This window comes from Vipera berus, assembly GCF_964194415.1.
Source record: "Vipera berus genome assembly, chromosome: 1".
NCBI lineage: Eukaryota > Metazoa > Chordata > Lepidosauria > Squamata > Viperidae > Vipera > Vipera berus.
In genome coordinates, this window is record NC_138202.1 from 87,755,094 (window position 1) to 87,775,333 (window position 20,240).

At 43.1% G+C, this 20,240-nt stretch overlaps 2 protein-coding genes across 6 annotated transcripts in view; both read left to right on the plus strand.

Moving 5' to 3' along the window:
• LOC308659368 (7-dehydrocholesterol reductase-like) overlaps positions 1-20,240 on the plus strand; it is a gene marked incomplete at its 3' end in the record, with an annotated part of 41,366 nt that overhangs the window by 13,824 nt on the left and 7,302 nt on the right. For 2 of the 4 annotated variants that reach the window (XM_081312911.1, XM_081312913.1), the window contains exons 2-6: positions 3,145-3,248; positions 3,620-3,842; positions 4,573-4,660; positions 5,742-5,955; positions 13,555-13,759. In XM_081312911.1, the coding sequence (XP_081169037.1) occupies positions 3,151-3,248; positions 3,620-3,842; positions 4,573-4,660; positions 5,742-5,955; positions 13,555-13,759 (828 nt within the window). In that variant the 5' untranslated portion in view covers positions 3,145-3,150. Of the gene's footprint in view, positions 1-829; positions 852-2,038; positions 2,105-3,144; positions 3,249-3,619; positions 3,843-4,572; positions 4,661-5,741; positions 5,956-13,554; positions 13,760-20,240 lie in introns of those variants that run through there. The other 2 variants (XM_081312910.1, XM_081312912.1) reach the window with 2 other exon arrangements.
• LOC308659369 (7-dehydrocholesterol reductase-like) overlaps positions 1-20,240 on the plus strand; it is a 117,284-nt gene that overhangs the window by 13,786 nt on the left and 83,258 nt on the right. The window lies entirely within an intron of this gene.

A 20,240-nucleotide genomic window follows, 5' to 3' on the forward strand; every position in this document is an offset into this window, starting at 1 on the left:
CCTCCCCCTGGGGGCCACCAGACGACATTCTCTGACCGGTGGCACCCTGAGGAGGCCCTCTCTGTGGGAACGCACAGGGCGGAGGGAAGTTGATGCCAGCAGCAGGTGATCCCTGAGGTACTCCAGACCCATGCCATGTAGGGCCTTGAACACCATTACCAGTACCTTGAATCTCACCCGGAAGACAACTGGGAGCCAATGCAGCTCATGGAGCAGAGGTGTAACATGGGAGTATCGGGAGACTCCCAACACAACTCTCGCGGCTGCATTCTGTACCAGTTGGAGCCTCCAAGTGGTCCTCAAGGGCAGCCCCATGTAGAAAGCATTGCAGTAGTCTAAACGAGAGGTCACGAGTGCATGAGTGACCATACACAGGGCATCCCGGTCTAGATAGGGCCGCAACTGGCGCACCAGGCGAACCTGGGCGAAGGCCCCCCTAGTCACAGCCACTATGTGATCTTCCAAAGTAAGCCGTGAATCTAGGAGGACTCCCAAGTTGCGAGCCCTATCTATGCGGGATAATAGCTCACCCCCCATAGAAAGAGATGGAATATTCTGAATATCCCGGGATGCCGGGATGCACAGCCACTCAGTCTTGTCGGGGTTGAGTTAAAGTCTGTTCCTCCCCATCCAGACCCGAACCGCTTCCACCTGCCAGGTGCCAATGTGCCACAAGTGGTACACGTACCACTGGTTGAAAAGCCATGCTTTAGTTAACTCATCTCTGGAAAATGCAGTTCTTGATTTTTATTGTGGGTGGTTGAAATTGGATTTTAGGATCATATGAATCTGACATTTTTAGTGATCTTCTATTATGTTTTCAAAACAGAACATTCAAGCAATCATATACTGTAAGTAGCTGATACTAATTTTATTAATCAATATTTGTCCAAAACGTTTATCCTCTGTGGAACTTCAGAAGCAGCAAAATGTTTGGATAAATATATAGAATAGAGGTTTATATGGAATAAAGAACGTGGGGAGGCAACACAAGGCAAATAATTTTTCTTTTAATTCCATTTTTAAATACATACATTCTGCTTGGGAAACCATTGCATATATTGTTTTGTACGCTGCATTTGTGGGATAGAAGCTAGTTGGCAGCAGGCTTTGGAACATTTTTTATTGTCTTGTCTTCTAGTACTTTGGAAAATAAGTTGTCCCCCTCTTCTTTGTGGCAGCCCCTGAAATACTGGAATACTGCTATCATGTCACTCCAGTCCTTTTCTCTAGACTGGCCATACCCAATTCCTGCAACCGTTCTGTACATGTTTTTGTTTCCAGACTCTTAATCATCTTAGTTGCTCTTCTTTGCACTTTTTCCAAAGTCTCAACATATTTTTTGGAATGTGGTGACCCAAACTAGATGCAGTATTCCAGCTGTGGCCTTACTAAGGCTTTATAAAGCGATCTTAATACTTCACATGATTTTGATTCTGTGCCTCTATTTATACAACCAAGGATTGTATTAGCTTTTGGGGCTGCTGCCACACATGGCTGGTTCATGTTTAAGTGAACATCCACTAGGATTCTAATGTCCCTCTCACAGTTACTGTTTTTGATCCAGGTTTCGATAATCTGTACTTGTACCTTTAGTTTTAACTGCCTGGGTATTATACCTTGCTTTTCTGCACATTAAATTTAATGTTGTTGGATAGGGCTCATTGGTCAAGTCTGTCAAGCGTTAGGTCTGTAACGGTCCTGGATTCTTTCCCCACCAAACACGGAACAAAAAACCAGGAAACAGGGAAACAGGAACACTGAAGCTAGAAAAGCAAACAAAGTTAGCACTGGGAGTGGTTTTGCTCCCAGTGCTCTAAATATCCTGCCCCTGCAGCTCCACCCAGCTCCACCCAGCCCCACCCTTTCCTTCCCAACAAGCCAGCATCCTGGTGGGTGGGTATAAATCCCACCCCGCTTCTTAGATACAGCCCTCTGGCTGTCTCCTGCTGTCCATGTAACATTCCATCCTGCCATCGATTCCACTGCCCGGTGAATTCTTTTATTGTCCTTTATTGTTTGTGTGTGTCAGCTTTAGGAGGAAGGAAAATCCAGCTCCAGTCTCCCCCAGGGAACACAACTCCAGACTGTCTCTGCAGTTTCGGTGGCTACTGGGACCTCCTGCAGCCCGCTGGCTGCCTGGCTGTCCCTTAATGTCCCAGCTGTCCAGTGGAGCTCCCAGCCGAGTGGCGGGGCTTCCTGGCATCCCAGCTGTTCAGCGGAGCTCTCAGGCGGCAGGTGGCATTGGCTGCAGCTCCCAGCTGAGCGTCAAGGCTGAACATAGCCAGCAAGACAGGCGGAGGCAAGGCAGACAGCTTCCCCCCCCCCCAGTAGAATGTTGAGCCTGGAGCTTGACAGGTGGCTCCCCCTACCAGGGGTCCACCTGGAAAACAAGAAGACACATTTAGGAATGTGTTAAGGGACCGAACGGCCGCCCTTCCCCCCTGGCTTACCCAGGTATCGGCGATGGAACCTATGCACTAAACACCTGGTTCCTAGGAAGCATCCATTACACGATACTCCACCCACCTCAGCAGGTATTGCAGTTGCCCCCTTCGGTACCGGGAGTCTAAGATCTCCTGTACCTCGTACTGATCCCCTTGGATGGGACCTGGTTTGCCCCACCCCGGGTTTCCAGGGGGTGTTCCCTGCCGGCTTTAAGAGGCTAAAGTGAAACACCGGGTGTATCTTTCCTAGGAGTCGGGGCAAGTGCAGTCTAACAGTCACCGGGTTAATGAACTTTGTAATACGAAAGGGACCCAGATATTTAGGGGCTAATTTCTTGCAGGGCACCCTTAACCGCAGGTATTTGGTGGATAGGTAGACCAAAGCTTTTTTCACATTATCCCACACACACACCCCACGTGGGTTATCCAGTCCTGTGGTTGGTAGGATGTGGGGTCTCCTTGCTGGTACTCAGGGATGGTGACGAAGTCCTGAGGGTTTTTTTTTCTCCCATAGTTAGTTAGCTATGCCACATGAACCTTGCCTTATTTTTCCTAAGGTTGTTAAAAGCAGAATTAATTATGAAAAAAAATCAAGTAGAGTTGCATATTGCATAATTGGACATAACATTTCACAAAAGAAAGGTTCTTTTATACTCAAGAATTTTATCATATGTTTGTGTAACCTCTTCTTCTGCAGCTTCCAATGGCATCTCATAAAGACAGTCAATTTTCTGAAGGAAGAAAAAGTCAAAATGCTATAAATCAAAATGGAGCCTCTCATGGAGAGTGGGGTAGAGCATGGTAAGAAAATCTGCCATGTAGTGACTATAGCTGTGAAACATGTGTGCTTATAAAGAACTGTACAGGCTGGTTCTGTAAAATAGCCAGCTGCTGCTGAATTTTAGGGGCATTTGTTTAACAGCCAAAGGAGGAAGGGGTGTCGTAGAGTATTTAAATTTACTTCTTTGAAATATTTATATGCTGGTTTTCTGTTGACACATCCAGAGTAGTTCATGAAACTGGCTTGTTTCAGCAAATACTGTAATTGTTAAGGGCAACAACACACTAAAATTGTAGAAATCATAATTCTGTTCAGAGTCAACCATTGACAGTAGAGTTTTGAGGTTTCTTTTTTTGGGGGGGGAGTAACAATCTCTATGTGTGTTTTTCAGGAAGGCTGATTGGTTTTCTTTGATAAGTGTCATCTTTCTACTCTTCTCTTGTCCCTTTATGGTCTACTATTTTATAATGTCATGTGATCAGTACCATTGCTCTTTGAGTGAGCCAGCCATCCAGTTGCTTACGGGAAAAGTTCACATCTTAGATATCTGGAACAAGACGCCCTCTTTCTCTTGGAAAATTCTAATCCTTTACTTTTCTTGGGTAATATTCCAGGTACGTGTCTTGAAGCTTCTCTGTTGGAATCCAGTTATTGGGATCAAAATTAAGATTGTTTTTAAAGCTGCATTCTAAAATTGGAGCCCTACATGTGAAAATGTGACTAGCAATATTGTGTTTGGGTGATGCTGGGAATAATGCTAACAACTAATATCCCTGGTTTCTTTGAGACATTTTTTTTGTCTTGCTCTCTCTGTCATGTTTCCAACACTTCCAAAAGATTATGACTGACAGAAGAAAATGAGAGACTTGTGGTCTTCCAGAAGTTATGAAACCGAACTTCCAAAACCCATTGCCATTGGCTAGGCTTATGGACTATGCCAGGGGTTGTTATTTCAACCATATTTGCAGGGCAATAGGTTCCTCACCCAGAGCTAGATGGTGATCTGAAATAAACTAACACAGGCTCACCTTCAATCTTTAGTTGTTATTTCTATATTATTTCTGTATGAATATTTGATCATGGTATTGTCAGCTAGAAATTAAATGTTTTCTATAATTTCTATATCCCCAAATAAGTTTTACTAAAATAGTCACAGTTCCATATATATATATTAGCTACATTTTTAAACAGCTACACTATTATGAGAGGTTGGGATATGAGTAAATGTCAGTTATGAAAAAATAATTATATGGTCAATCCATAATTTATCCTCCTTCAAATGTACGATTGTACAACTTTAATGCACTTGTAAACATATTGGCTTATATGTTCATTCCGTTACAGGGATTTTTGTTTATGATTCCTGACTTTTGTCATAAATTTATTCCTGGTTTTCGAGGAGGAGTACAAGAAGGTGTCATTTCACCTGCTGGTAAGACCATTTTTATTATATCAAGTAATAAAAATAAAGGAAAAATGAATGCCTCAAAACAATTATCTGCTAATTCAGCATGTTTCTAATTAAATGATACAATCACTGATCCCTACCATATGTTGGCCTACATTTCCCTCTCACCCTCACTTGTTCCTAGAAGTCTTTTTGTCTTACACTTGGAGATATGTAATGTTGCTTTTCTCTGTTTTGAAATGCCTTGGACCTTGCTGATATATAATCACACACACACACACACACACACACACACACACCATATTCATTGCTTGTAACCTGTGTCTATCTTCTTCAAACCTTCTGGGGCAGGGCTGAGCAATTAATTTTTCCAAGGGGTCACATGAGAAACTGGGACTTTTGTGAAGGGCCAGACCAATAGGACTGTGAACGTGTGTAAACATGCACTCATGCACATATATAAATTGGGGAAAAACTTGTTAGCTTCAAAATAAAAGCAATGCGGTTTTATTGTATGCGTGGTAAACACTTATTTACATTTGATTTCTAATTTCCAATTGATCTCATGCAAGCCTGACAGGGACAGCCAAAGGGCCAAATGTGGCCTGGTGGCCATAAATGCCCAGGTTTACTCTGGAGGGATGAGTCCTCTCCCCCTGCCTCCTACAAGAAGTCATGAACTGTGGCAGCACAGTGGTTAGAATGAAGTATTGCAGGCTAATTCTGCCAACTGCCAGCAGTTCAGTCCTGACCAGCTCAAGGTTGATTCAGCCTTCCATCCTTCCGAGGTTGATAAAATGAGGACCCAGATGATTGATCCCTTCATCTCCCAGCACCCAAACCCAGAGGAGACAGCTGTCCTTTGGTCTCCCCGTAAGGAGCTACTGTCTGGAGCACATGTGGTTGATCTCCTGTACTCTCCTTGTTCAGAGAGGTTCTAAAGAATCAATCTACTCACTGGTTCCTCGGTCTTTGCCGCAGTTGTGTTTAGCTCCTCATGCCTTCCCCAGAAAGCCTATTGTTTTCTGTTTCTGTTTTCTGTCATCCAGAGTTCTTTTGGAATTGGACAGCCTCTGAATCATCGTCATGCTCTGTTTCCTTTCAGGTGTAGTACTCAAATATGAGATAAACGGACTACAAGCCTGGTTTATAACACATGCCCTCTGGTTTGCAAATGTTTACTACTTCCAGTGGTTCTCGCCCACCATCATTTTTGACAACTGGATTCCAATCTTGTGGTGTGCAAATATTATGGGCTATTTAACATCCATATTTGTTTGGTTAAAAGCCTACTTCTTCCCTTCTAATGCAAAGGATTGGTATGTTGATATTATTTATAATTTATATTACTATAAATGTGATGATAAATTGATGAGGACTGAATGTTTTTTTCTGATCAGTAAAGCTAATTAATCCAAAAGCTATTTCTCTGCCTTCCTTGCTATTGTATTATTACTTGCTACTGAAGATCATAAATATCTAAGCCACTATGGTCGACATGGTTGCATCCAACTTAGAAGGGAAAGCATCCAAGTAGCTGAACAATTTATACAGTGAGCAAGCACCCAAATTGGGGGACCCCCATTTCTTCCTTCTAGGACTGGGAGCAAGATTCGAGGATCCATCCATTGCCCTCAAAGCAGAGGAGCAAATCCATAAGATAAGACAAGCTGGTAGACCTGCACTGGAATATGTGCAAGAGTTTCACAAGATAGACAGCCGAATAGAGTGGTGGCCCAAACAATCCCTAGTTCATCACTTCAAGGAGAGACTGGATGACCACCTGTCGCAGGCTTGTGTCTATCAAGCAGTCCCAAATCAGTTTCAAGAATGGTACCAGGCAGCAGTAAGACTGGACGTCCACTTGCGCGCTATAAGAAGTCCCCACTGCAAGAAGCTGGGCCGAGGGCAGACCAGCCCAAATGGCTGCCATCCCACCCCCAGAAAGCCTCCAACCACTGTGGCTACTGAAAACCCCAAGACACCTGCAGGTCCACTAATTAAATGCTTAGATGTGGACAACAGGGACATCGAGTAGCAAGTTGCCCAGTCCCCTTACCCTCAACAGCAAAATAGATCAGGACCACCAGCAAGGAAGAAACCAGTCCAGCAGCCAGCAAAAGAGAAATCCAACTGGATCGCACTGGAACCCATTGCCCAAGTCACATCCCCCACCCAGGAGAGTGCCAAGGCTGAAGCCGGACCTGCTGCTGCTGTACCCTTCTACGATAACGATGACAAAGGAGAATGACCCAATGATGAGTTGACCTGTTCCACCTTTTTGTCTACCTACCAAACCGCCCTGGGTCCTTCGGGAAAGGGCGGTATATAAATCTAAATAAATAATAATAATAATAAAATAAACTCATAATCCCTAAGACGGAGGTGGGGCAGGTAGATATGAAAGTGCTAGTGGACTCAGGATTCGCCCAGTGCCATGTGCCCTGAAAATGGACATATGACCAAGGTTGTTCTCCAAATACAAGAGGTTTGAGCAAGCCGATGGCTCACTAATGGGAGGAACTTTAATCACACAATTAACTGAACCGCTACGCTTAGAAATAGGTAAGCACTGGGAGTTCATTCATTTCATGGTGGCTCCAAAAATGACTGAGGCTGTGATCCTAGACTAGCCTGGTTAGACAAATGGAAGCCATTTATCTGGTGGGAGAAGTGAATGAAGACTGTGAGATTACTTATAGGACCCAAGCCCCCCCAACTCAACGGATGTTACAGGAGAGCTCAGCCCACCTAACAAGCTAGCGCAAATAGCTGCCCTGTCTCAACCAGGTGAGCCACTCATCCCCAGTGAGTACCGTGACCTAGCGGAGGCGTTTAGTGAGAAAGAATGCAACACCCTGTCTCCCCATTGACCCTATGATTGCTCTATCGAACTGTTACCGGAGCCAAGCTCCCACAACCGAGAATGTATGCTATGTCCCCCCTTGAAATGGAGGAGATGCAGCAGTATGTGGACAAGAACCAGCGAGAGGATTTATTGAACAAGCCAAGTCTGCCATGGGAGCTCCGGTGTTATTTAAAGAAAAAACAGATGGGTCAATTTGTCTCTGCATGGACTATAAAGGTCTGAACGCTGTGAGCATGGAAAACAAATACCCCCTCCCCCTCCTGAAGGACTTACTAACCCACCTGGCAAAGGGGAGTGTCATCACTAAGTTGGACTTGAGAGAAGCATATTACTGGGTGAGGATAAAGGAGGGAGATGAGTGGGAGACTGCTTTTAACTGTCCCATGGGGAGTTACCAATTTAAAGTCATGCTGTTTGGATTACAGGGGACTCCAGCTGTCTTCATGCAGCTGATTAATCAGGTACTACATGACCATTTATACAAAGGGGTTTTGGTGTATCTTGATGACATCCTGATATACAGCACAAATATGACTGACCACATAAAACTAGTGAGAGAAGTGCTAAAGAAACTGTCGAATGCCAAACTGTATGTTAAACTATCAAAGTGTGAGTTTCACCCGGCTCGACTAGCTTATCTTGGCTACAGAATTTCCAGTGAGGGCATTGAAATGGACCCAACCAAAGAGAAAGCCGTAACTGAATGGCAGTCCCCAAAGACTCGAAAACAGCTCGAGAGCTTTCTGGGTTTCGCCAACTTCTACCATCAGTTCATCCCCTCCTTTGCTGAAATTGTCTTACCCCTTACGGAATTACTGAAAACAGGCAAAGAGGGAGGAAAACCGTGTCCAGGCCAACCACTAGCATGGACTATGAACTGTCAAACTGCTTTTGAGAATTTAAAAAGGCTATTTCTGGTCAAACTGGTCTTAAAGCATCCTTGCCCAGGGAAGCCCTTTGTGATTCAAGCTGATGCCAGTGACGTGGCTATCGGAGCTGTGCTACTGCAAAAGAACCAGAGTGGAACCCTACAACCCTGTGCCTACACCTTGAAAAAATTCACTCAGTGTGAGAGAAGATGGGCTGTGTGGGAAAAGGAAACCTTCACGATCTGTTGGGCTCTATTAAACTGGCAACACTATCTAGAAGGGAGCAAGGTGCCTTTCGAGGTGTGGACTGATCACAAAAACCTGGAAGCACTGAAAACTCCCCGTAAATTGTCCCCAAAACAAGTACGATGGTGCAATACTTTAACCATTTTAATTTCACCCTAAAGTACATACTGGGAGGAAAAAACTTCTTAGCTGATGCTTTATCCAGATTGCCCCAGTACAAGAGCCAGCATGAAGAGGTTAATGAAGCAATTATCTCCACTCCACAAACTGCTTCTCAACTTACACTACACAGAGTCTCACCTTCAAGAGCCCCTAACCCCCGATGACCCTCGGGCAAAGAAAATAAAATGAGAGCTCCTCACCGACCAACGGTTCAAGGACAATCAAACCTCCCTAACATGCAGGAATGGTTTGGCTTACAAGGGGGGAAAGCTGTACTTGCCCAAGACCCTCCACCTTAATGCGCTCTGACACGGCCATGCTGTAAAACAGGCTGGGCACTTTGGATATTTAAAAATGCTACACCTCATCCGCCGGCAATTCTGTTGGCCTGGATTGAAATGGGATGTGGAAAACTATGTTCAGACTTGTGCTGTATGTGCCACCAAGAAAAGAATTCCGGGCAAACCACCTGGGTTATTACAACCGGTGGCAGACCCTCCCCAAACATGGGAAGAAATTGCTATGGATTTTATAGATCTACTTGAAAGTAGGGCAAATACAGTCATCTGGACTGTGATAGATCTGTTTTTAAAGCAGGCTCACTTTATTGCCTGCAAAGGACTCTCATTTGCTCAGTGACTAACCAAGATGTTCCTGAAACACATCCACAGGTTGCATGGTGCACCAAATCAAATAATTTCTGACAGCGGGGGTGCAGTTTACAGCTAAGTTTTGGAGGAGTTTTCTTAAACTAATTGGCTCATCTCAAGGACTATTGTTGGCCTTTCACCCATCTACCAATGGGGTGGCTGAATCTGCAAACTCAATGGTGTAACAATATCTCTGATGCTATGTGGATTATCAACAAATGAACTGAACTGAGCTCCTCCCTTTCGCAGAGGTGGCTTACAATAACTATGTTCATAGCAGAACAAGCTTCATACCTTTTAAAAGAGTTCAGCCCAATACCCAAATATCCTCAGGAACCCTCCGCTTCCCAAACTCTTGATCAATGGTTGAGGGGTGGGAAGAAGTCTGGAAAACCACAAAAACTGCTTTGGAAAAGGCTTTCAAGACATATAAAAATAGGCAGATTAAAAAAGGCTCCTCAAAGGACATTCCAAGTTGGGGAAAAGGTTTGTTTGTCCACAAAATATTTACGGCTTAAGTTACCTAGTAAGAAGCTAGGACTGAAGTACTTAGGACTCTTCTCCATTGTAAAGATTATTAACCAGGTCACAGTAGAACTAAAACTTCCCAGACTCTTAGGGAAAGCTCACCCTGTATTTCACTGTAGCCTACTGAAACCTTTTCAGGATTCCACCTTAAGACCTCCCGCTAAGAAGGCATCTGGAACTCTCGTAGTAGCAGGACAGACTCACTATGAAGTAAAGCATATTCTTGATTCTAGAATTTTTAAAGGGAAATTGCATTACTTACTGCAATGAAAAGGTTATCCATTGTCTGAAGCCACCTGGGTGAAATCTAGTGTTGTAAAAGCTGACACTCATTAATAGATTCTATAAGTAACGCCATAACAAACTTAGAGGCAACCTTTAACCTATGATTTTCTTTGCATTACAGGATTTGTGCTTTTTGTAAGGGGGGGCTGGATGTCAACGCTGCTAACATTGGATGTTCTTGCTTTGACAACAGATGGAAATGCAGCCATTTTCTCTATTGCTTTTAGAATTAGTTGCTGCTGGGAGGGGGAATAGGGATGAGAGTCCATTTAGCCATAACAATAATAACTTAATTGTGGGAACCCAAGGACATTGGGCCCAGAGTGGGTAGTGTTTTGGCGGGCTGGATTGCTGGGGAGAAAGCCCACGCTTCAAGCTAATTGGGGGATATGATTTATGACTGTTTATTGGAGGAGGGAATTACACTTTGTTACTTTGTATCCACGGGAGGGGAATTTAGTTTCTGGTTTCAACTATGTAGTGCTGATACTTTGTTTCTCAAATAAAAGATTCTTTAAGGTAAACAATGCCTTGAAGTTCTTTTGAAGAGTTTCATCTGTCAGAACCATGACAGCAAGTTTCCCCACCCTGGGCAGAGTTATACTACCCTAGAAAGAGCAGGTATACACCCATAGTATATACCTGGATTCACCTCTATCTCTGTCACCACAGCAACACAATGCATTTTTCTACCTGTACCTATCTAATCCTGAAATCTGCAACCTTTCTGGATAGGAATGGACTGGCCTCATCCTCTGATAAGCTCCCATTTGGATTACCATGACATCATAAACAGGACAAGTGTTGTCTGGGTTCATTATTAATTCAGTGGTATTTATTAACTTCTTCAGTCTAAATCCAATATCACACCATCTAATGTTTCTTCTCTTCTTTCGGTAGTGTCTTGTTTTCCACACTAGGCAAATACAATTCTTATTGTTATTAATAAGCATACAATTAAATATCAACATCTTTGTTACATTTTTCTAATAGTATCAATAATGTCAGTTTAAGATATCTTTCCTAATCAAAACATACCTTAATTGCATTTGCACTTAGTATGTATACATTCAATCAGTATCCTGTTTTCACCATTTTTCAAAATTTTATTTCCCATCAGTATTCAAAATGTCTCTATTGTTTATAATTTCAAATTTGGTTATATTTGGGTAACTAAAACCAAAACCAGTTTCATCCACGTTGCTAGTACGTTGCTCGTTGGTGCTTATTTCCTTTGGCTGTCAGCAGCTCCTGACTGGCTACTCAAATGTAGCCAGTCTTTCCCCCACTGGTTTGGAGGGCTTCCTCCAGATAAAACGGAAGGGCCACCGCACTCCCACGATCAAACGGGTGTCCTCTCCTTGCTTGTCACCTCTATAGGGTGACTTTTGACCCTTTCCAGTGTTCCCAATGTGGCAAAATTGAATGTGGAAGATGGAGCCCCATCTTCCTGTGCCTGTTCTGCCACAACATCAAGCCGGAAGTTCCCCTTGGAATACTCTTCCAAGACAATATAATACTGGTACTGAAAGAATAGCTCTGGTTACCTACACTTTATTATTAGAGTTCCAGCAAAAATATTAATAGTCTTAATTTAGGACCAATACTTGTGGGAGTGCTTCTCAGCATCTACCTGTCCAGCTGTTAAATTCTGTAAAGTCTTCATAGGTAGTTCTCGACTTACAATCGTCACGGAACCTGCCCATAACAGTCAGAAGCCACAATGGTCATAAAGCGGGTCACCCATGTGACCAATCCAATTTTATAACATTTTTTGCAGTGGTCATTAAGTGAGTGCCACAGTCATAAAATTATTAGTGCACTCATTAAGCAAACACATTCACTATGGGGCATTTTTGCTGAAAACTGGAAGTAAACACCAGATTTTAGCAAAAACACTGTAAATTGTGGCCATATGACCGCAGGATGCTGTAAAACAGCCATACGTGCAGGCCGGTTACCAATAGTAATAGCACTTAGGCTTATATACCGCTTCACTGTGCTTTTCAGCCCTCTCAAAGCAGTTTGCAGAGTCAGCATATTGCCCCCAACAATCTGGGTCCTCATTTTACTGACTTGGGAAGGATGGAAAGCTGAGTCAACCTTGAGTCGCTCAGAATCGAACTCCTGGAGTGAGCAGTGAGTTAGCTTGCAGTAGTGCATTCTAACCACTGCACCATCACCAAGCACCTGAAATGCAGTCATGTGACCAGGAGGTGGCCCAGCCAACGGAGCTTTGAATCTGTACTTTCCGGCGGCTTTGTCATACTTTGAATGGTGACTTGTAAATCAAAGACTATTTGCATTTACCCTGGAGCCAGGTCAATACTGACATTATCCACCTTTTGGAGTCAGTTGAAGATTCTTTTGGTAATGAATGTCAGCTCTTATCTGGAAGTTATGAAGACTAATATGACTTTTATTATAAGGTTACAGTAACAAGAACCTTGCAAGTCTGAATATTCTACCCCAGGGGCCTTCAAACCTGGCCCATTTATGACTTGTGGACTTCAACTCCCAGAATTCCTCAACCAACGTGCTCCCAGGAAATCTGGGAGTTGAAGTCCACAAGTCATAAAAGGGCCAGGTTTGAAGACCCCTGTTCTACCCCCTCCCTGCTTTTATCCTGAAGAGAAATAGGGAGAGTTAAATCATAGATGTTTTCTCAAATCATATTTCTTCCCAGACTCAGCATTGTATCTCACCATTGTATTGGTCTCCTCTTGTTCCTCAAGAGTTATTCCTTCTCCCCATTACACTTAACAGGTTATAAATATCTGAAATCAAAATAAATAACATTGTAATTAATGTCAATTATTTGCATCAGACTAATCAGTAATGAAGGGACATGGTGGCTCAGTGGGTTAGGACGCTGAGCTTGTCAATCAGAATGTTGGCAATTTAGCGGGTAGAATCCCGAGTGCTGCATAGCAGAGTGAGCGCCTGTTACTTGTCCCAGCTTCTGCCAACCTAACAGTTTGAAAGCATGTAAAAATGCAAGTAGAAAAATAGGGACCACTACGGTGGGAAGGTAACAGCGTTCCGTGTGCCTTTGGTGTCTAGTCATGCCAGACACATGACCACAGAGACATCCTCGGAGAAGCGCTGGCTCTTCAGCTTTGAAACAGAGATGAGCACGGGCCCCTAGAGTCGGGAACGACTAGCACGCATGTGCGGGGAACTTTTACCTTTACCTTAATCAGTAATGATGTCCTTTTTGTTTGTGAGTGTTCTTGCAATTTCATTTGGTTTTCAAATTGATTGATGTACAAGAATGTTTTGTTTAATACTCTTAATATTCTATTTTAGCAAATTCACTGGCAATTTCCTCTATGACTTCATGATGGGAATTGAATTTAATCCACGCTTGGGAAAGTGGTTTGATTTCAAATTGTTTTTTAATGGCCGACCTGGAATTGTAGGATGGACTTTGATTAATCTATCCTATGCTGCAAAACAACAGGAATTGTATGGACAAGTCACTAATTCTATGCTACTTCTCAATGTCCTACAGGTAAACGTTAACGAGGATTAATGTTAAGTGCTATCAATAACAATTTCCCCCAAATAATTTCCTCATGTGATACGTTATAAGTTTGTGTGTGTGTGTGTGTGTGTGTGCACACCGCTTTTCCATCTGTCTGCAATTTAATCAGTCTCTTAACTCTTTCAGGAGGACTGTAGTTCCACAAATTTCTTCCTTATATCAGTACCACCGTTTACAAGCTCTTCTTCACAAAATAATGCCCACAAAATTATTGGAATTGTGAAATATCTCAATATGCTGTTGATTTCAACCTCAAAATTTCATAGGTTCTCATATGAGAATAGCAAAATCTCATGCAAGTGTTCACAAAACAATATTCTTGCACAAGATTTCAGAGTGAGATAGGTAACATCAGTGTTTTTTGGAATGATTTTTCCCACTCATACCATGATGAAAACATTGAAAATCTCAATATAAATCATTATATTGGAAGGTATATTGGAATGTTTCTCTGACAGTGCAGTAATAATTAAGCACTAACTTACAATACCTCTTCATGGATTACTGCCTTGTCGTGGCGAAGGGGCTTGCGTAATTCAATGAAGCTATGCCGTGCAGGGCCACCCAAGATGGAAAGGTCATAGCAGAGAGTTCTGACAAAACATGATCCACTGGAGAAGGAAATGGCAAACCACTCCAGTATCTTTGCCATGAAAACCCTATGGACAGTACCAAAAGGCAAAACGATATGACGCTGGAAGATGAGCCCCTCAGGTCAGAAGGCGTCCAATATGCTACTGGGGAAGAGCAGAGGGCTAGTACTAGTAGTGCCAGAAAGAATGAAGCGACTGGGCCAAAGCCGAAAGGACGCTCAGCTGTGGATATGTCTGGTGGTGAAAGGAAAGTCCGATGCTGTAAAGATTTTTTCTCCATAGGAACCTGGAATGTAACATCCATGAATCAAGGCAAGCTGGACGTGGTCAAACCAGAGATGATAAGACTGAACATTGACATCTTAGGTATCAGCGAACTAAAATGGACAGGAATGGGTGAATTTAATTCAGATGACCATCAGGTATACTACTGTGAGCAAGAATCCCTCAGAAGAAATGGAGTAGCCTTCATAGTCAATAAAAGAGTAGGAAAAGCAATACTGGGATACAATCCTCAAAATGACAGAATGATCTCAGTTCGAATCCAAGTCAAACCATTCAATATCACAGTAGTCCAAGTCTATGCCCAAACCACCAGTGCTGAAGAGGATGAAATTGACCGGTTCTATGAAGCCCTACAGCACCTTATAGAACTAACACCAAAAAATGATGTCCTTATCATCATGGGGGATTGGAATGCTAAAGTAGGAAGCCAAAGGATAACCAGAAAAACAGGCAAGTTTGGCCTTGGAGTACAAAATGAAGCAGGGCACAGGCTGATAGAATTTTGTCAAGAGAATACGATGGTCATAGCAAACACTCTTTTCCAATAACCCAAGAGACGGCTCTACACATGGACATCACCAGATGGTCAACACAGAAATCAGATTGACTATGTGCTCTGCAGCCAAAGATGGAGAAGCTCTATACAGTCAGTAAAAACAAGACCAGGAGATGACTGTGGCTCAGACCATGAGCTTCTCATTGCAAAGTTTAGGCTTAAACTGAAGAAAGTAGGGAAAAGCACTAGGCCACTCAGGTATGAATTAAATCATATACCTGTTGAATATACAATAGAGGTGACAAATAGATTTAAGGAATTAGATCTGATAGACAGAGTGCCTGAAGAACTATGGACAGAGGTTCGCAACATTGTACAACAGGTAGCAACCAAAACCATCCCAAAGAAAAAGAAATGCAAGAAAGCAAAATGGCTGTCTGAGGAAGCTTTGCAAATAGCTGAGGAAAGGAGGGAAGCGAAAGGCAAGGGAGAAAAAGAAAGATACGCCCAATTAAATGCAGAATTCCAGAGAATAGCTAGAAGAGATAAGAATGCCTTCTTAAATGAACAGTGCAAAGAAATAGAAGAAAACAATAGAATAGGGAGGACCAGAGATCTTTTCAAGAAAATTGGAGAGATGAAGGGAACGTTTAATGCAAAAATGGGCATGATAAAAGACCAAAATGACAGGGACCTAACAGAGGCAGAAAAGATTAAGAAGAGGTGGCAAAATTACACAGAAGAACTATACAAGAATGAGCTTAACATCCCTGATAATCACAATGAGGTGGTCACTGACCTCGAGCCAGACATCCTAGAATGTGAAGTGAAGTGGGCCTTAGAAAAGCTGAGCAACAACAAAGCTAGTGGAGGTGACAGTATTCCAGCTGAGCTATTCAAAATCTTAAAAGACGATGCAGTAAAAGTGCTACACTCAATTTGCCAGCAAATTTGGAAAACTCAACAGTGGCCACAGGATTGGAAAAGATCAGTTTACATTCCAATTCCAAAGAAAGGCAGTGCCAAAGAATGTTCAAACTATCGCACCATTGCACTCATTTCTCATGCTAGTAAAATTATGCTTAAAATCCTACAAGCTAGACTCCAGCAGTATGTGGATCGAGAACTACCAGTAGTACAGGCAGGAGTTCGAAGAGGCAGAAGAACTAGAGATCAAATTGCCAACATACGCTGGATCATGGAGAATGCTTGGGAGTTCCAGAAAAACATCTACTTCTCCTTTATTGACTATGCTAAAGCCTTTGATTGTGGGGACCATAACAAACTGTGGCAAGTTCTTAACAAGATGGGTGTACCAGACCATCTTATTTGTCTCTTGACAAACCTATATGTGGGCCAAGAAGCAACAGTGAGAACTGGACACGGAACCACTGATTGGTTCAAAATTGGGAAAGGAGTCCGGCAAGGCTGTATACTGTCACCTTGCCTATTTAACTTATATGCAGAGCACATCCTGAGAAAGGCAGGGCTAGATGAAACAAAAGTTGGAATTAAGATTGCCGGAAGAAATATCAACAACCTAAGATATGCAGATGATACCACTCTAATGGCAGAAAGTGAAGAAGAACTAAAGAGCCTCGTTGCAGGTGAAGATGGAGAGTGTAAAAGTTGGGTTGAAATTTAACATTAAGAAAACCAAGATCATGGCATCCAGCCCTCTCAATTCCTGGCAAATAGATGGGGAAGAAATGGAGGTAGTGACAGATTTTATTTTCCTGGGCTTCAAGATCACTGCAGATCGGGACTGTAGCCAAAAAATTAAAAGACGCTTGCTCCTCGGGAAGAAAGCCATGACAAATCTAGACAGCACACTAAAAAGCAGAGACATCACCCTGTCAACAAAAGTGCGTATAGTCAAGGCAATGGTCTTCCCAGTTGCAATGTATGGTAGTGAAATTTGGACCATAAAAAAGGCTGAACGCCAAAGAATTGAGGCCTTTGAACTATGGGCTGGAGAAGACTTCTGCGAGTCCCATGGACTGCAAGGCGATCAAACCGGTCAGACCTAGAGGTGATCAACCCTGACTGCTCTTTAGAAGGCCGGATCCTGAAGCTAAAACTCAAATACTTTGGCCACTTAATGAGAAGGAAGGACTCACTGGAGAAGAGCTTAATGCTGGGAAAGATTGAGGGCAAGAGAAGAAGGGGACGACAGAGAATGAGGTGGCTGGATGGAGTCACTGAAGCAGTAGGTGTAAGCTTAAATGGACTCCAGAAGATGGTAGAGGACAGGAAGGCCTGGAGGAACGTTGTCCATAGGGTCACAATGGGTCGGACACAAATTCACAGCTAACAACAACAAACTTACAAAAAAAAAGTTAAAATTAAAGAGAACAATATTTATGGAGATTCTCAACCATCCAGGTCCCAAAATCATACTTTTCCAAAAGGCAACTGACCTTTTTTGGTTTTTAATTGAAAACATTTTGCTTCTCATCCTAGAAGCTTTTTCAGTTCTAAGTGAGGACAATGGAAGGATTTATGTTCTTTGCAGTGATTTGGTCATTAGCACTTTCAGTTGGGTGGTAGGTCTCTGAGAGTAATTGAGGCCACTTGGGGGTTTATCTATATCTCAGAGTCACTTGAATAAGAGTGCCAACGGTGTGGAACCTTTTTGGGACTGCTGAAACAACGGTATTGTAGTAGACAGGCATCAGGTACCATTGTATTCCTCCCCCTCTGATAAAAGAAGGCTGTTCAGTTTTAACATAGATGACCTCTTTGACCCCTCTTTCAAACCAGTGGTCCTCTCTGTCTGGAATATGAACTTTGCTGTCTTCAAAAGTCTGACCCTTTAATTTCAGATGCAGATAGACTGCTGAATCCTGTCCTGATGAGTTGGTTCTCCTGTGTTGGGTGTGTCATGTTTGTCAAAAGTTTACTTTGTTTTTTCAATGTACCGGTCTGCACATGTCTTGCTGCACTGTACTACATATACATTGCTCAGTTTGTGTCTGGGTGCTTTGTCCTTGGGGTAGACAAACTTCTGCCTTAATGTATTCTTAGGTTTAAAGTGTGCAGGTATGTTTTGTTAAAGGTACGTGGTGGCTCAGTGGGTTAGGACACTGAGCTTGTCGATCAGATGGTCGGCAGTTTGGCGGGTCGAATCCCGAGTGCCACGTAACAAAGAGAGCACCTGTTACTCATCCTAGCTTCTGCCAACCTAGCAGTTCGAAAGCACGTAAAAATGCAAGTAGAAAAATAGAGACCACTACAGTGGAAAGGTAACAGCGTTCCATGTGCCTTTGGCGTCGAGTCATGCCGGCCACATGACCATGGAGACGTCATCGGACAAGCGCTGGCTCTTTGGCTTTGAAACGGAGATGAGCACCGGCCCCTAGAGTCAGAAACGACTAGCACGCATGTGCGGGGGAACCTTTACCTTTACCTTTTATGTATTGTTGGTTGAAAATCCTCTTGAGTTTTTCAGTTATTCCTGAATATAATTATTCCTATATTTTTGTTCCTTTCCCCCCACCCCTTTGCTTGTAGGTATACCTTCACCCTGATGGTATAAGATCCTGATTACTCCCAGTTTGTGGTCCAGTGGGTGGGGAGAATCAAAATGAAATTAGTGATCTTTGTATAGGTTTTCTGTGTACTTCAGTGTTGAGGCTTGATATGTACTTGCACAATCCAGGAAAGCCACACTATTTTCCTTAACTTCTTCCTGTGTGAAATTAATGTTTCTGTCCACAATGTTTATATGTTTGGTGAAGGATTCTACTTTCTGTGTTTTAATCTTGACTCAAGTGTTATCTACATACCTATACCCTTGAGTAGATGGAATCAGATGCTTGCATTGGATGCCTAATTCTACCTACTCACTGTGGATGACACTTGATTCAAGATTAAAACTCAGAAAATGGAAGTGGAAGCCTTCACCATAGGTTCACCCAGGAAGATGTTAAGGAAAATAGTCTGACCTTCCTGGATTGTGCAAGTACACATCAAGGAATTCAGAAGCCTCATCACTGAAGTATACAGAAAACCTATACACTTATTTACATTTTCATTCTCACCACCCACTGAACCACAAACTGGGAATAATCAGGACCCTACACCACCGGGCTGAAGGTATGCCCATCACCAAAGAGGCCAAAGAGAAGAAACAAAAACATATCAAGGAAGAACTTGTGGCTATCCTAACTCGGCCTTCATGAAAATCACAAAAAGATCCAGCAGGAGCTCCTTCATAATAAACAAGGGAGAGAACAACAAACAGTAACGTTGTCATTCCATACGTTGCAGGAATAACTGAAAAATTCAGAAGGACTTTCAACCAACACAGCATACAGGTACACTTTAAACCCAGGAATACATTAAGCGTATCTAGTATAAGGATAAAACACCCAGATGCAAACTGAGCAACGTGGCATGTAGCAATAGCACTTAGACTTATATATCACTTTACAGTGCTTTACATCCCTAAGCCGTTTATAGAGTCAGCTTATTGCTCTCAACAATCTGGATCCTCATTTTACTGACCTCGAAAGGATGGAAGGATGAATCAATCTTGAGCAGGTGAAAATCAAACTCCCAAATGGCTGGCAGCTGGCAGTCAGCAGAATTAACCTGCAATACTGTATTCTAAGCACTGCACCACCATGGTGCAGTGCAGTAAGACGTGCAGATCTGCGCATTGTGAAAACAAAACCACTTCACGAATGCATGACAACACACAGGAGAACAAACTCATCAGGACAAGATTCAGCAGTCCATCTTCATCTAAAAGAAAAGGGTCACTCTTTTGAAGACAGCAAAGTTCACATCCTGGACAGAGAGGACCATTGGTTTGAAAGAGGGGTAAAAGTAGCCATCTATGGCTTCCGGTGGCTGCGCGGCGCCGGAGACAGCCTTCCCGGGCTGCCCGCGGCTCAGCTGAGTAATTTTCACCCGAAACAGCGTCGATCAGCTGTTCGGGTGAATTTGAAGCCCCCTCCTCGGGAGAAGAGGAGGGGGTGAGGCCCCAGGTAGGGGTTGAGTTCTCCGGGGCCGCCTGAGCTTGTAGCTTGGGCGGCTGAAGGATCGAACTCCCCCGTAGCCTGGGTCG